Raw genomic sequence first — 17367 nt, forward strand, 5'->3', positions numbered from 1 at the left:
ACTATTGTTTTTCAATGATTTTGCGTACGCAATTTTATGACGTCACAATAGTATTCCTGACTTTATATGATTTTTAGCATATGTACTGCCGTGGTTTGAATAAAAACGGTAGAAACTTTCGCCCTTTCCAAAGCTTTACTGGGTTTCATTAAAGATCTTTTGGATGAGACAACTTACATGTACCTAGCACATGTAACGAAAAAAACTGATTGCAAATTTTGGATAGATAATATTAATTAAAGCCTGTATTGAGTTGCAAGATAAAATCAATGACAATATATATCAGGTAGTCTATACAGACATACATGTACCATTATTTTTAAATCCCAATTTTCTCATAGGTGGGAAAGCTATCTTCAATAGGAACTTGTATGACTATAATGTACATTTTGTTAATGATCTTGTCAATGAAGACGGTAAATTATATTCCCATGAGGAATCTGTCAGGCTCTACCCAACCATTATTAAATATTTTATTTTTAGATTATACAGGTATGATACAAGTTGTGAAAACCTGTCTCTGAAATGTAAACTTGATTGTTCCCCTTACTAAAACTTCCCTCCCCTTAATACAGTTAAGTATATACTCTATTAAAATGCAAAAGATCAAAACCAGTTTACGAAATTCTAAATCAAAACAACACAGGAGCAACACGTAGAGATAAATAGAATGAAACTTTCGATCTAAGTAGGGATAAATGGAATCTTATAAATTTGTTACCTTTTAAAATCACAAAAAAATTCTAAATTGCAATTTAGAATTATAAATAGGATGTTAGCAACAAACTCGTTTTCATTTAGAATTTAAAACCCAGAATTTAGATCTGTACGTTTTGTAATAAAGAAGAAGAGACGATGCTACACATTTTGGGGGAGTGTGACTGTGTGTAGGAATTTTTATCGGAGTTTGAGCATTACATTCAGAATAAAACAAATTTTCACATACCTATAACAAAAAGTAATTCTATTTTTGGATTGTTTGGCAAAAATAAATCAGTTCAAAATATAATTCTTCTCTGGATTAATCATTATATTTATACAATGAGATGTAATAAACGTAAGATTTGCCGTACCCCTTAAACCTTTTTATGAGACCCAAAAGTATATCTTTTATGAAAATGGTGAAAAGGATTTTTCCATACCTGCTGGAGTAACTAGAACTCATTAATTGAATAAATGATTGAATTCTCTCTCTCTCTCTCTCTCTCTCTCTCTCTCTCTCTCTCTCTCTCTATTTTCTCATGAAAAATATTACAAGTTCTGTTCAATCTTTTCATGTTATGTACTTTAATTATATCTGTATGGAAAAAAAAAGAATTACAAAATAAAACTAGTCCTCATCTGTTTTGTACCTGTGTTGTGTAGTTGTCTTTCTTCTAGCCATTTCTCCTCCAGAAAAACTTACTCTTAGCAACCCCTTCTCGGAAACTTACACAGCAGAATTACCAGAGACATACCTAGCCAAAGTTTGATGTGTACGCCATTTCATTACATGTAGGCCCGGCCCTGGTGGGGTCCAGGGGAGCCACTGGGTTCTGGCAATTTGAAGGACCCCCCCCCCCCCCGAAATTTAACCTTAAACGGATGTGCCTTAAGGAGACTTGTAAAAATTACAGCAGGAATTTAAGAGTATAAATTTATATCAAATCTATACCGAAACCTACAGCTTGGGATTCAATAAGAACACGGAAAACAAAGAAGCTGCCCATATATGCATTTTGAAGCTGAAATATATAGGCCCCTATCTACGCAGTTTGTAAGGCATTTTTTTTTAATAGCCACCAGCTATAAAATATATTACGATATTTTATACAATAATTAACGAAATCATTTTCACGAATCCCACTAAATATATAGCAATCGTATCATGATGTCGCTTTTGAATTCCAAATAAATTACATGTAGTAATTCCATTCATATTGTCGGACCCTTCCATCATTTAGAAAAAACAGCAACAAATGGCTGACAGGTAATAGATTCGAATTTCAGCACTCAGAATAGTTTCAATGATTTAAAAAAAGAAGAACAGGTTGTCACAGGTTAATGGTCAGCATCACCGGCTGTCCTGGTCAACTTGGGAACTTGAGGCCAGAGATCGGATAGAGAGGGGGAACTGAAACATTTCCTAAGTGGTGGTAAGCCACCATTCCCAGAAAGTTGATTCTTTACGTTTTTTTAAATGTGATTTTTTAAAAACAAAATACATCTGCCAGATTGATGTACTGTACTGAACAGAAGTATGATATAAAAGAACGACCATTAAGATCGCCCTGATTGCAAATGATCAATGAAAAACATTACATTCTCTACTTTTAATCATAAGTCTTGTGTGTCAAATATCATTCTGAATCATCTTGTGCTGGGCGGTGTGGTCATCCATTCCAAGAATCCACTGTCTGGAAGAACATAGATATACATACATTAATTCATGCTTAATTTCTGTTTCATGCTCTATATGTGTACAGCATTAAAAGTAGCTGAATCATACGAAGTTTAGAAGTATCTTGCTTACAAGGTACGTAAGTATATGACTTACAAGTTACGTATGTATGTGACTTACAAGTTACATAAGTGTATGATTTACAAGTTACGTAGGTATGTGATTTACAAGTTACGTATGTATGTGACTTACAAGTTACGTAAGTGTATGATTTACAAGTTACGTAAGTATATGACTTACAAGTTACGTAAGTATATGACTTACAAGTTACGTAGGTATGTGACTTACAAGTTACGCAAGTGTGTGACTTACAAGTTACGTAAGTATATGATTTACAAGTTACGTAAGTCTGTGACTTACAAGTTATAGAAGTATTGACTTACAAGTTACGTACATATATGACTTACAAGTTACGTACGTATATGATGTTGAAGCTGTTGCAGTAATTCTCCCTCTACTTGAATATTTTACAGTAGAGACAACAATCCTGGCGAGCTTTACGGTCCCCACACATGTATCGGATATCTGCCCCAAAGTCTCTATAGTAAACCTCCCGGCAATACAAGTTACCGCCACTGTTACGGACACACCTAGCCTCCACGAATGTCGGTCCTAGGAAAAACCCAAGGTAACATAAGCAGAATGATGTAAGGTCATGTGACCATCATATCTCAAAAAGATGTAAATGCGAAACACGACAGAGGTACAACACTGGGCACAGTTTATCTAACGAATCACGAAATTCTATTAAGCATGTAAAAATGCGCTCTATGATAATGCATGTTTATCAATACATTTATGATAGTGTATATGTAAACATCAAACTTTGATAACACTTGTTTCATTTTCTTTATTTTATCATTTTGGAACAAAAAATTCATTCGTATGCTTTGTAACAAAGTGCTTTTCTGGATGGGAGTAAAACAATTTCAAACTGACAGGTCCCTATCAGAATCCCATCAGCATCTTACACGATCTCGTGGACAATCCAACACGGCTCTGCTAGGGACCCCATATAATATCATTTTTAGCTGAACCAATTCCAGATACAATTATTTGTACATGCAAGGTGAAGATAACGAACAGTGATCAATCTCATAACTCCTACAAGCAATACAAAATATAATAGATAGTTGGGCAAACACTGACCCCTGGACACACCAGAGGTGGGATCAGGTGCCTAGGAGGAGTAAGCATCCCCTGTTGACCGGTCACACCCGCCGTGAGCCCTATATCCTGATCAGGTAAACGGAGTTATCCGCAGTCAAAATCAGTGTGCCAAGAACGGCTTAACAATCGGTATGAAACACGTCAGACAGCATTTGACCCAATGAACACAATGGTTTCAGAGTGCTACAGAGCTTGGAATTGACTTTAAAAAGCGACATGTTGACGATTTTGTATACAACCAATAAAAAATCTATTTCAGCAAACCTATTTTAAGGTCTCTGAATCCACGGCTCAATGTTTTCTGAATCTGTAACATTTCAAAACCAAAGTTCATCTGACAAAACATTACGAAATTTTACAACGATAGCATTACATGTATATATTAACACGAGGCCAAGGTCAGGTACTTTTTGGTGTTTGGAATTTGGTCTTGTGAATGGTGCATCCATGATGCTTTGCGAATTAGTCTTGACTACAAAGGCAGACCATGCACGTCATTTATCGCTTCTTTATTGATATCAGGACAAAGTTATCATTCCTGGCCTCAAGACCATAAGCTGAAAATAGGCTCGAGTTCAAATTTTGATTCCTTATATCTTAAGATTTATCTAGCACAGATGTTTAAAAAAAAACTTGTGCTTTATAAAAAAAATGAATACAAATATATACTGAAAATTTTATTTGCTTATGAAAATTATTTCAAAAGTTTGCTGGATTCGAAATTTAGACTTAAGAATATTCTCAGTTTATGGTCTTGGGACCTGTTGATAAACTCCTAGCAGAGGTTGTAAGACATTACTGAATCTTGTCCATATTGAACTTAGCTCGTAAAGGCATACTTTTGAGAATCGGTCACGGTAGTTTAGTGTTAGACCGCTCGCTTCGTACGTGTAACTAGAAAGTAGTGAATTCGAGCCTCGGTCGTGCAGGGCTTCAAATTTAGGCCTAGGCTCGCCGCTGACGGTCATTGAACAGTGACGGTTCTTTAGCGTGTCACACCTACTGTGACACGGGACTTCCGTTTTTAAAGGTCATCTCTGAGGACCCGTGACATTCACACCTGATGCTGAACGTTTGGCGATGGAACTGTCACTACCTGTTTTAACGACTTAGGTCTGTCGCGGCCAGGATTCGAACCGCGACCTTCCGCATGCGGGGTGAACGCTCTACCTCAAGACCATCACGGGACCTTAAGCACTAAGCATACATGAAGTACTAAATTTATGGTACTTTCCCAAAAGTTGGTGACGTTTCAATGTAAGTTAAAATTTATCGAAGGGACGTAAAAACAAACAAACAAAAAATACTTTGGTGAGGAAAATTCTCGCACATACGGAGTGGTCAAACAATTTTCCGCATCTCAAACCGAACGCCAGCGTTAGGGGCACTCTCTGGTTCTGCGTTTCGACCCGTCCCGGATTACTTCAGTACCGAAAGGAACCTCGAATGACGACGGAAGAGGAATGAACCACACGTGAGCATTGTAACATACCTAGGGGAGCAAATGTAAAGCTGGTTTCGATTTGCCGGTATAAATAGTACAAAATACTGACAGGGTGAAAGTCCAAGTGTTTATACTATCTAAGGGTGGATTTATTTTTCATGCGTAAGAATTGCAGTAAAATGAATTATGATAATCAGTATTTCAGAACTATGATAGCTTACCTGACAAGACCAGGAAAATACACACAGTGACCAGCAAAGCAAAGCGCATTCTTCTCTCCATTTTCTCCACTAGAGGAACTGCACCGATTTAATGTTAAACCTCCCAATATACTAAACGCAGTAAATGGTATTTATAAACGTCACAATAATTGTGTTGTAAATGTTAGCCATTAAATCAATTTCATCTGTGGGTCGGATATAATTCCCTAGTATTAAAACCCTATTAAATTCCAAATAAAAATTTCTAAGTTGCAAATTGAGGATCATAACATTTTTTCTCTCCTTGTTTTCGCTGTTTCTCTGCTACTTTTTATATAAGTTTACTTTCGACTACTGGGGACAAATAACTGACAAATGTTATCAGTGACTATTATTGCTGAAATGGTCACCCATACACAGTGTGTGACATTAGTTAACGACTGAGACTAGTTAAAATAAGTATAATGAGGGAAAGAGAGGGGAGTTAATGATTGTTATTAGCTGGTAAATCTGAAACCCGTCATTACATTAAAAATCCGGCCATGAAACACTGGTTTGCTTTCCGTTAGAAAAACCACAGCGGGGTGCTTAAACTGTCCTATCTCAACAAACAGCGTAATGTTACGGTCGTTGTGATTGAAGTGAACAATGATGATATTGATTGAATAATTTATTCATCGTGTACTTAAGCTTTTTTCTTTATATCTGCTTTGATTTACACGTACATTTTAACTCTTTTTTTCTGACCTTGGACAAAAATAATTTTCTTACCAGAGGGCGCGTTACGCAAGGTCACTTAAAGCTTGCGTAACGCGCCCTCTGACGAGAGAATGAGACAAATTTTGTAGTACTTGGAGACACATCAGTAATTGACAGGAGAGAGCGCGCGTGCAGCACTAGACTATACCTAATTACATGCCAACTGATTACCCTTCATTGGTTGGTTGTTGTGGGGTGGTTTTTTTTTTTTACGTTCCTTCGATGATTTTTCACTCATATTGAGACGTTAGTATCTGTAAATGAAGTACCACAAACTTAGACCTATGCTTAGCTCTAAGGTCCGCAGCAGTGACGGTTCTCTATCGTGCCAACGCCTGCCGCGACAGGGGACCTCCGTTTTTAAGATCATATCCGAAAGACCCGTGATTCTCACTTCTAAATACAGAGCGTTTGGCGAAGGAGCAATCACTACCTATGTTTACGTCTTCGATTTGGCGCGGCTATGGCACGGAACTCGAACTCACAACCTCCTGGTTATGAAGCGAACGCTGTACAACTAAGCTACTGCGAACGGTTAAAAATCCACTGCTTGCACTGTGATTATCAAAGAAATAAAATGCAGCAAGATGGTTGTACAAAATTTTTTATTCCATGTTTTACAAAATATCAAAATAATAGTACTTTTAAAGTGATAGGTATACAGTTGCATAAAAATCCAGGAATTAGACACATATGCTTGTATGGTGTTATAATATGATTATGGGGCGGATCCAGAAAATGTTCAAAGGAGGTGCAACCGAAGTTTTTACCTTTTCCGTTTCCAAGGAGGGTTAAAGATCCAAAAATGACAAAAACTTACCATTATTGTGTAAACTGTTCAACCCAATCCTCCAAATCCTTCTAGATCCGCCCCCGTACATTAAATGTTTATCACATATAATGTAATACAAGGAAAATATTGATATTATTGAACATTTATGTATCTTTGTGCATTGTATAGGAGATTGTATCAAACCATCACTCCATGCCCAAGTGTAAATGTCACTATTAGAAATATAAACATTATCCCATTATTATGCACAGCTTTTGAACCTGGAAAAAAAATAACGATTTTTGTCAAGAAATGTTTGTAAAAATGGTGCAAAATTGAAAAGGGTTATACACATGCATCATTTAATTGATAGTAGAACCAAAACATTTCAAAATATTGAGCAGACAATATCTTCCTATGTCCAGATTGGATTGACCATGTGACCTAAAATCAATAGAGGTCATGTACTCCTTATGATGTATCAGTGTACCAAGTTTGATGTTAATTAAAATATAGGGGACAATATATTACTATGTCCACTTTAACCCTTGACCAGGTGACTTCAAAATCAATAGGGGTCATTTACTCCTAAAGATGTACTAGTGTACCAAGTTTGATGTCTGTCAAGCAAAGGGTTCTCAAGATGTTAAGCGGACAGTATATTCCTATGTTCAGTTTGACCCTTGACTTTTGATCATGTGACCTCAAAATTAATAGTGGTCATCTTCTCCTGAAGATGTACTAGTGTACCAAGTTTGATGTCTGTCAAGCAAAGGGTTCTTAAGATATTGAGCGGATGGTGTATTCCTATGTCCAGAGTGGATTAACCCTTGACCTTTGATCTTTTGACCTAAAAATCGATAGGGGTCCTCTTCTACTCATAACCAACCTACATATGAAATATCATTATGATCAAGTGAATGGTTCTCAAGATATTGAGCGGAAAATATGTGGTCTACCGACCGACCGACAGGTGCAAAGCAATATGCTCCTCATAAAAAGACTAATATAGGTGATACGATCCCTGTGTGTCGACCAAAATTGTCAGTTGTGCTTCTGTTTCAAACGTAAGTGTGAAAAACTTCACAAGAATCCCGATATAACTCGGTTGTTACTCTCACCATTTTGCAGAATGGCCTTATCCATCAGAATACATCGAACGCAGGTCAAACCTCTTGCCATAGATATTATAGTTTTCTAGTAAACGTAAGTGGCAGAAAAATGTGTTTGCCTAAAGTTTCTCTCTGTGGTTTTGTTTAAAGAAAAAATGTTGGCAAAATAGTATTTTACCTAAAGAATGCAACTGAGAAGTTTCATCACTTTTGTTGTCATTTATTCCAAATGACGCTGAATATTGAAGACAAGTCATATCATAACTGTATATGAAATAAAATTTATTCCTCTAAAATTTTAAAAGGTACTCTGCGGGAAACAAAAATCAGTCGCACATAGTCCTTTTATACAACAATGGAATCAATATTTACCTAAATTTCTGCTGCTGACGGCGTCAGTTTCACAAATGTAGTTAGCCTTTGTACCACAGTCTACGTCATTATATCTCCCGCCATAGTAGATCACGGCACAGTAATCCGAACCCCCCGAGTTTTTCGGCTCAGTGTTCCACGGTCTGTTATAAGACACAAAACTACGTCTGAATACGGCTACATAATTAAGGTATTCAGTGTATAACGATCCTATTTCAAATCTAGCAAATGGATGGCGGGATTTTGGTAAACATGGTATCATTTCGAAGGATTTATCAAATACAAATAATCCACCATAGGAATTTTCAGAATTGTGATCACTGCTCGATTTATTTTACTTTGAATTTTGTATTGGTCTATGGAAAGAGCATGTTTTATCAAAATATTTTTTGGAAGAAATTATATTTTCATACCAGTCTCTTGGTAAAAAGTTATATACACTTTTTCATTATTAAAATGTGAAATAAAATTAATCATTTACCGCACATATTTTAGAAAATTACATTTTTTCTTATTTTTACCAAGGGCGGATAACTTTTCAAAAAAGTTTCAAGTGCAAAAAGGTCAGATTCTACATGTGAATCTTTTATCATTATTTGACAACAAACATTTATGTTGATTTAAAACATTCAAAATTGTTCATTATCCTTTCGTTATACACTGAATATGTTAAAGTAAAATGTACATATCGGACATGTAGCACCTCAGAATGGCAAATGCTTTCAAAGATGATCGAGCATATTTGTCCTTCTGAACAAAGCACTTTATTTCGAATTGAGATAATTGTAGTGACTATGTAAATTGCACGTACATAAGCCCTGCTTTGACAGGGTTATTAAAATCGGTATCATAGACCCATTCTCCTTCCACTTTCTGGTCATTCAGACCCGTCCACCAGCCTGTTGTCGTGTAATGCGGCTTTATCAGATTCTGTATGAAGGTCTGCAATACAGAAAATTACAAGTTTAGCGTTTTAAAAAAGTTTAGGGGGTCAGCCTGTAGATTATGTGTAAAAAATTAATTAAATGTCATTTAATCAAAAGAATTGCTGAGGAGCGCATTATCATCATTTGATTACATTTAACAAAACGGACTTTACATATATACAGTGTATGCATGTAGCCTTTGATTACCGTGTATTTGCAATATAAGGGGGGGGGGGGTCCGATTTATGATAGGAGTGAAATAAACTTAAATCGAACCAATATATAGGAAATAACGATATATAGGTGGGACCGTCACATATGCCGCCGTAAGAGCCACTCATCTCTATTATATGTGTCTCTTTAAGGCTGAGAAGCTCAACTGACCAAAGTTGAAGAGAGCCAAGACGCTACCAGGGGTGGATCCAGGAATTGCGGTCAGGGGGAGGCAACTTTCAATACGAGGTAGGGAGTGTGGACCGGAAGGTCTTGGATTTTACAGACTTTATAGGGCTTGAAATATGTCTCCTATGTAGTAATTTTTACTATTTTCTGTCATTTTTAATCAGGTGAAGTTAATAAAATGACGCACATTTTGAGTTTTGGAAAAAATGTAAGTTCTCCCAATAAAAGTAATTAAATAAATCAAAAGATTTTGTCATTTATTTCTCCAAGAATGGAAGAAATTATTGGTTCTTTTATCGTTTACATTTTTCTAACCGAAAGGCCACGATTTACTTTAAATTTGAAAATATATATGGGGGGGGGGGGGGGCAGCCTTCCAAAGTTCACCTTAATTTTTCCATACCAGTTCTTCCTTTGTGTTTATTGCCAAAAGGTAAGCGTCCATGTCTGTAAGGAGATCTTCACAAATGTCACGTGATTCAAACCACGTGGCAATGACCGACTCGGTGGTGTTGCTGATGTAATAACAAGTAGTATCATCCTCCTCAGGGGACGAGATCCAACCAGTCGGGCACGGAGCATCTGTTGTAAAGGAGGGGGAAATCTCAAAAGATCGTATGCTTTCAACAGTTTATTATTCAGTCTGCTCCCCCAAAGCTCTGGACATGGTAAGACCAAAGATAAAATTTGTTGTTTCCGCTAACCCGACCGACCCTAAATTATAACCCCGATCCTAGGAATTTTCTCTCTCGATTTTTTGAAGAAGAAAAAAATTGTAATTTTTCCGGAAAAATATATTCCTGGTTCTTGGTTTTCTTTTTAGTTCAACATTCGGATGATGTCATTTAAACGCTTTAACAGAAGTACAAAATTGCATGGTAATGCGTTAAGGCATATAAACAACATTGATAATGTTTGTACCCAGAGTTGTCGTTCCTTGCTCTCACTTACCCCTCTGTTAACGTCTCAAAATAAGCAATGTTATTCCACATGTAAATCCACCTTTTTTACGGCTAATAAAACTAAGAACTATTTTATAAAATATCGGGAAAAGGTAGGACAAGCAACTATTTGTAGATTTTTTCCATTACTATATATTCTTCATGTACCTATGTATAGGCCTGGTGCAATAGAACTACCCAAAATCCAAATTTCAACCCATATCAATGCTTCTCATGTCACAAAAAGACTTGACATCTGCTCAATATTTATTTATTTACGTATATTTTTGTAACTGAAGTCAAAACCATACTTTATTTGAGCATACGTACCATTTTACAAAAATCTTGTAAAACCCTTGAGACGTTGACAGAGGTGTAAGTGAAAGTAAGGAACGATAACTCTGGGTAGAGATTGGTTTCTAACTACAAATGTAACAGCATGGTCAACCTAGTACCTCCATGTATGCCTTACAAAAAGGTGATTTGACAATTGAAGTTAACAGACGGGCGAGAGACTTTGCTAAGTGTCTTGTTTCCATAGAAGACTTTCTTTTGTTAAAATTGCCAACTCCCACTTAATACAATCTAATTGAAATTAGATGTTAGATCCGCTTGCATACTCGCTACCCAAACTGTTTGTGTAGCGAGTATCCGAGCGGATCCAACATCTAATTTTAATTAGATTGCACTTAATATGGTGTTTTTTCATATGGAGGTCATGATGCAGACATTTACAGTGTACTTGAATATCCAGTCTGTCAAATTTGTATGCACATCCATGGTTTCTGCTGCAGTTCTAAGTGAAAATACTATGAAAAATGCCACAAATAAAGCAGTGAACGCATCCGAGTTGTTGATGACTGGTGAGAGCCGATAGGTCATATATGAAAAAAAAAAAAAAGATGTACAAACTATTTTTTAAATAAGAATTTATGTCCGATAAAAATTTAGCTGAAAGAGAGTTGGGTCCCATTAGGATAATTAGGGTCTTCCCAGACTGTCTTCCTGCCCTTGCACCAATTAAATTGTATAAGTACATTCAGAAATGTATCAATAAACTTAAAATATGTTAATAGTGTTGATATTTTGGTGATGATTTAATAACTTTTTAAAAACCATCACATTATTTCCCTGTCAAACATAACCAATAGTTGTATTGCTATGACAACCAATTTATATGTAGAAACAATATATCTGGTACGTGTATAGCATAGTGGTATAAGGGAGTTAACTTTTGTGTTTTATGCTATGTGTTCCATTGAAAAATATTGTTTCTTATAAAACATCTGGACATAATCCTCAACCAATAACGGGTGCAATATGAGGATTGAAATGGTCATTCTGCTTTGGATTTATGAAATTGGTGACAGTTACAACTTTTGGTATAACTTTTAGGCTTTATTAAATCAATCTCAAAATATATGGAATTAAAGTGTGTTTATTGTAAGACATCAGACAAGGACTGAGTATTCATTGTTATAATGGAATTAGAGTTTGTTTACTGTAAGACATCACACGAGGACTGAGTATTCATTGTTATAATGGAATTAGAGTGTGTTTACTGTAAGACATTACACATCATTGTTATAATGGAATTAGAGAGTGTTTACTGTAAGACATCACACGAGGACTGAGTATTCATTGTTATAATGGAATTAGAGAGTGTTTGCTGTAAGACATCACACATCATTGTTATAATGGGATTAGAGAGTGTTTACTGTAAGACATCACACGAGGACTGAGTATTCATTGTTATAATGGAATTAGAGTGTGTTTACTGTAAGACATCACACGAGGACTAAGTATTCATTGTTATAATGGAATTAGAGAGTGTTTACTGTAAGACATCACACATCATTGTTATAATGGAATTAGAGTGTGTTTGCTGTAAGACATCACACATCATTGTTATAATGGAATTAGAGAGTGTTTGCTGTAAGACATCACACGAGGACTGAGTATTCATTGTTATAATGGAATTAGAGAGTGTTTGCTGTAAGACATCACACGAGGACTGAGTATTCATTGTTATAATGGAATTAGAGAGTGTTTACTGTAAGACATCACACATCATTGTTATAATGGAATTAGAGAGTGTTTGCTGTAAGACATCACACATCATTGTTATAATGGAATTAGAGTGTGTTTACTGTAAGACATCACACATCATTGTTATAATGGAATTAGAGTGTGTTTACTGTAAGACATCACACGAGGACTGAGTATTCATTGTTATAATGGAATTAGAGAGTGTTTACTGTAAGACATCACACAAGGACTGAGTATTCATTGTTATAATGGAATTAGAGTGTGTTTACTGTAAGACACCACACGAGGACTGAGTATTCATTGTTATAATGGAATTAGAGTGTGTTTACTGTAAGACATCACACGAGGACTGAGTATTCATTGTTATAATGGAATTAGAGTGTGTTTACTGTAAGACACCACACGAGGACTGAGTATTCATTGTTATAATGGAATTAGAGAGTGTTTACTGTAAGACATCACACATCATTGTTATAATGGAATTAGAGTGTGTTTGCTGTAAGACATCAGACATCATTGTTATAATGGAATTAGAGAGTGTTTGCTGTAAGACATCACACATCATTGTTATAATGGAATTAGAGAGTGTTTACTGTAAGACATCACACATCATTGTTATAATGGCATTAGAGTGTGTCTGCTGTAAGACATCACACATCATTGTTATAATGGAATTAGAGAGTGTTTGCTGTAAGACATCACACATCATTGTTATAATGGAATTAGAGAGTGTTTACTGTAAGACATCACACATCATTGTTATAATGGAATTAGAGAGTGTTTACTGTAAGACATCACACGAGGACTAAGTGTTCATTGTTATAATGGAATTAGAGAGTGTTTGTTGTAAGACATCACACATCATTGTTATAATGGCATTAGAGGGTGTCTGCTGTAAGACATCACACATCATTGTTATAATGGAATTAGAGAGTGTTTGCTGTAAGACATCACACATCATTGTTATAATGGAATTAGAGAGTGTTTGCTGTAAGACATCACACATCATTGTTATAATGGAATTAGAGAGTGTTAACTGTAAGACATCACACATCATTGTTATAATGGAATTAGAGAGTGTTTACTGTAAGACATCACACGAGGACTGAGTATTCATTGTTATAATGGAATTAGAGAGTGTTTACTGTAAGACATCACACATCATTGTTATAATGGAATTAGAGAGTGTTTGCTGTAAAACATCACACATCATTGTTATAATGGAATTAGAGAGTGTTTGCTGTAAGACATCACACATCATTGTTATAATGGAATTAGAGAGTGTTTGTTGTAAGACATCACACATCATTGTTATAATGGAATTAGAGAGTGTTTGCTGTAAAACATCACACATCATTGTTATAATGGAATTAGAGAGTGTTTGCTGTAAGACATCACACATCATTGTTATAATGGAATTAGAGAGTGTTTGTTGTAAGACATCACACATCATTGTTATAATGGAATTAGAGAGTGTTTGTTGTAAGACACCACACATCATTGTTATAATGGAATTAGAGTGTGTTTACTGTAAGACATCACACATCATTGTTATAATGGAATTAGAGAGTGTTTACTGTAAGACACCACACGAGGACTGAGTATTCATTGTTATAATGGAATTAGAGAGTGTTTGCTGTAAGACATCACACGAGGACTGAGTATTCATTATTATAATGGAATTAGAGAGTGTTTGCTGTAAGACATCACACATCATTGTTATAATGGAATTAGAGTGTGTTTACTGTAAGACATCACACGAGGACTGAGTATTCATTGTTATAATGGAATTAGAGAGTGTTTGCTGTAAGACATCACACGAGGACTGAGTATTCATTGTTATAATGGAATTAGAGAGTGTTTGCTGTAAGACATCACACGAGGACTGAGTATTCATTGTTATAATGGAATTAGAGAGTGTTTACTGTAAGACATCAAACATCATTGTTATAATGGAATTAGAGAGTGTTTGCTGTAAGACATCAGACATCATTATTATAATGGAATTAGAGAGTGTTTGCTGTAAGACATCAAACATCATTATTATAATGGAATACGCCGGTTTCGAGATAAACCCGAGTTATTTCCCTTTGGAGAACTCTCGTACATAGTGAGGCGCGAAACAATTTGTTTACACGCGGGAGTGGTACTAATATTCATCACTGCGTAAGTGAATGTACTCAGTAAGTTTCTGATACACTGTTTGATCACCCGAATTCGACTGATACACAAACTAAGTGAGTTATCAGTATTTAGGGAATAATTAAATACATAGAATTCTTATCATATCACGTTATTTCGATGGTCATAAGTACCATATCTAAAATATTACTTGCAAATATGACATTGTTTTTATGTTTCCACTTTAGTAAATCATTTCTATCAATAGTATTTTGTATTTCCCACATTTACATATCAAAAGAGAAGACGCTTTTAATACATTCATCCTCTTCCTCGCTGACTGTAGGTCCACTCTGTCCCACTTAGTCATTCAAAGTTCCACTAAATACACCTCCTACACAGAAGAGTTCGTATCTCGAAACTGGCGTATTAGAGTGTGTTTACTGTAAGACATCACACGAGGACTGAGTATTCATTGTTATAATGGAATTAGAGAGTGTTTACTGTAAGACATCACACAAGGACTGAGTATTCATTGTTATAATGGAATTAGAGTGTGTTTACTGTAAGACACCACACAAGGACTGGGTATTCATTGTTATAATGGAATTAGAGAGTGTTTACTGTATGACAACACACGAGGACTGAATATTCATTGTTATAATGGAATTAGAGTGTGTTTACTGTAAGACATCACACGAGGACTGAATATTCATTGTTATAATGGAATTAGAGTGTGTTTACTGTAAGACATCACACATCATTGTTATAATGGAATTAGAGAGTGTTTACTGTATGACAACACACGAGGACTGAATATTCATTGTTATAATGGAATTAGAGTGTGTTTACTGTAAGACATCACACATCATTGTTATAATGGAATTAGAGTGTGTTTACTGTAAGACATCACACGAGGACTGAGTATTCATTGTTATAATGGAATTAGAGAGTGTTTGCTGTAAGACACCACACGAGGACTGAGTATTCATTGTTATAATGGAATTAGAGAGTGTTTGCTGTAAGACATCACACGAGGACTGAGTATTCATTATTATAATGGAATTAGAGAGTGTTTGCTGTAAGACATCACACGAGGACTGAGTATTCATTGTTATAATTGAATTAGAGAGTGTTTACTTTAAGACATCACACATCATTGTTATAATGGAATTAGAGAGTGTTTGCTGTAAGACATCAGACATCATTATTATAATGGAATTAGAGAGTGTTTGCTGTAAGACATCAAACATCATTATTATAATGGAATACGCCGGTTTCGAGATAAACCCGAGTTATTTCCCTTTGGAGAACTCTCGTACATAGTGAGGCGCGAAACAATTTGTTTACACGCGGGAGTGGTACTAATATTCATCACTGCGTAAGTGAATGTACTCAGTAAGTTTCTGATACACTGTTTGATCACCCGAATTCGACTGATACACAAACTAAGTGAGTTATCAGTATTTAGGGAATAATTAAATACATAGAATTCTTATCATATCACGTTATTTCGATGGTCATAAGTACCATATCTAAAATATTACTTGCAAATATGACATTGTTTTTATGTTTCCACTTTAGTAAATCATTTCTATCAATAGTATTTTGTATTTCCCACATTTACATATCAAAAGAGAAGACGCTTTTAATACATTCATCCTCTTCCTCGCTGACTGTAGGTCCACTCTGTCCCACTTAGTCATTCAAAGTTCCACTAAATACACCTCCTACACAGAAGAGTTCGTATCTCGAAACTGGCGTATTAGAGTGTGTTTACTGTAAGACATCACACGAGGACTGAGTATTCATTGTTATAATGGAATTAGAGAGTGTTTACTGTAAGACATCACACAAGGACTGAGTATTCATTGTTATAATGGAATTAGAGTGTGTTTACTGTAAGACACCACACAAGGACTGGGTATTCATTGTTATAATGGAATTAGAGAGTGTTTACTGTATGACAACACACGAGGATTGAATATTCATTGTTATAATGGAATTAGAGTGTGTTTACTGTAAGACATCACACATCATTGTTATAATGGAATTAGAGTGTGTTTACTGTAAGACATCACACGAGGACTGAGTATTCATTGTTATAATGGAATTAGAGTGTGTTTGCTGTAAGACATCACACATCATTGTTATAATGGAATTAGAGAGTGTTTACTGTAAGACATCACACGAGGACTGAGTATTCATTGTTATAATGGAATTAGAGAGTGTTTACTGTAAGACATCACACGAGGACTGAGTATTCATTATTATAATGGAATTAGAGTGTGTTTACTGTAAGACATCAAACATCATTGTTATAATGGAATTAGAGAGTGTTTACTGTAAGACATCACACATCATTGTTATAATGGAATTAGAGTGTGTTTACTGTAAGACATCACACATCATTGTTATAATGGAATTAGAGTGTGTTTACTGTAAGACATCACACATCATTGTTATAATGGAATTAGAGTGTGTTTACTGTAAGACATCACACAAGGACTGAGTATTCATTGTTATAATGGAATTAGAGAGTGTTTACTGTAAGACATCACACATCATTGTTATAATGGAATTAGAGTGTGTTTACTGTAAGACATCACACATCATTGTTATAATGGAATTAGAGAGTGTTTGCTGTAAGACATCACAC

General features: G+C 35.4%; 1 protein-coding gene and 1 long non-coding RNA gene across 2 annotated transcripts in view; both read right to left on the minus strand.

Moving 5' to 3' along the window:
• Positions 1–2297: 2297 nt before the first annotated feature.
• LOC125658450 (uncharacterized) lies at positions 2298–5430 on the minus strand. Its single transcript, XR_007363746.2, has 3 exons — positions 5276–5430; positions 2859–3052; positions 2298–2396 (listed from the first exon to the last, which is right to left on the minus strand). It is a non-coding gene; the product is annotated as an uncharacterized LOC125658450 (long non-coding RNA).
• Positions 5431–6601: 1171 nt separating this feature from the next.
• Positions 6602–17367, minus strand: part of LOC125658443 (lymphocyte antigen 75-like) — a 30947-nt gene continuing 20181 nt past the window's right edge. Inside the window, exons 11-14 of the mRNA XM_048889709.2 lie at positions 10001–10179; positions 9081–9211; positions 8270–8412; positions 6602–7066 (exon numbers count right to left, since the gene is read on the minus strand). Of these exons, the coding sequence (XP_048745666.2) occupies positions 6984–7066; positions 8270–8412; positions 9081–9211; positions 10001–10179 (536 nt within the window). The 3' untranslated portion in view covers positions 6602–6983. The remainder of the gene's footprint in view (positions 7067–8269; positions 8413–9080; positions 9212–10000; positions 10180–17367) is intronic.

The sequence above is a fragment of the Ostrea edulis genome, chromosome 9 (assembly GCF_947568905.1).
Source record: "Ostrea edulis chromosome 9, xbOstEdul1.1, whole genome shotgun sequence".
Classification (NCBI taxonomy): Eukaryota; Metazoa; Mollusca; class Bivalvia; order Ostreida; family Ostreidae; genus Ostrea; species Ostrea edulis.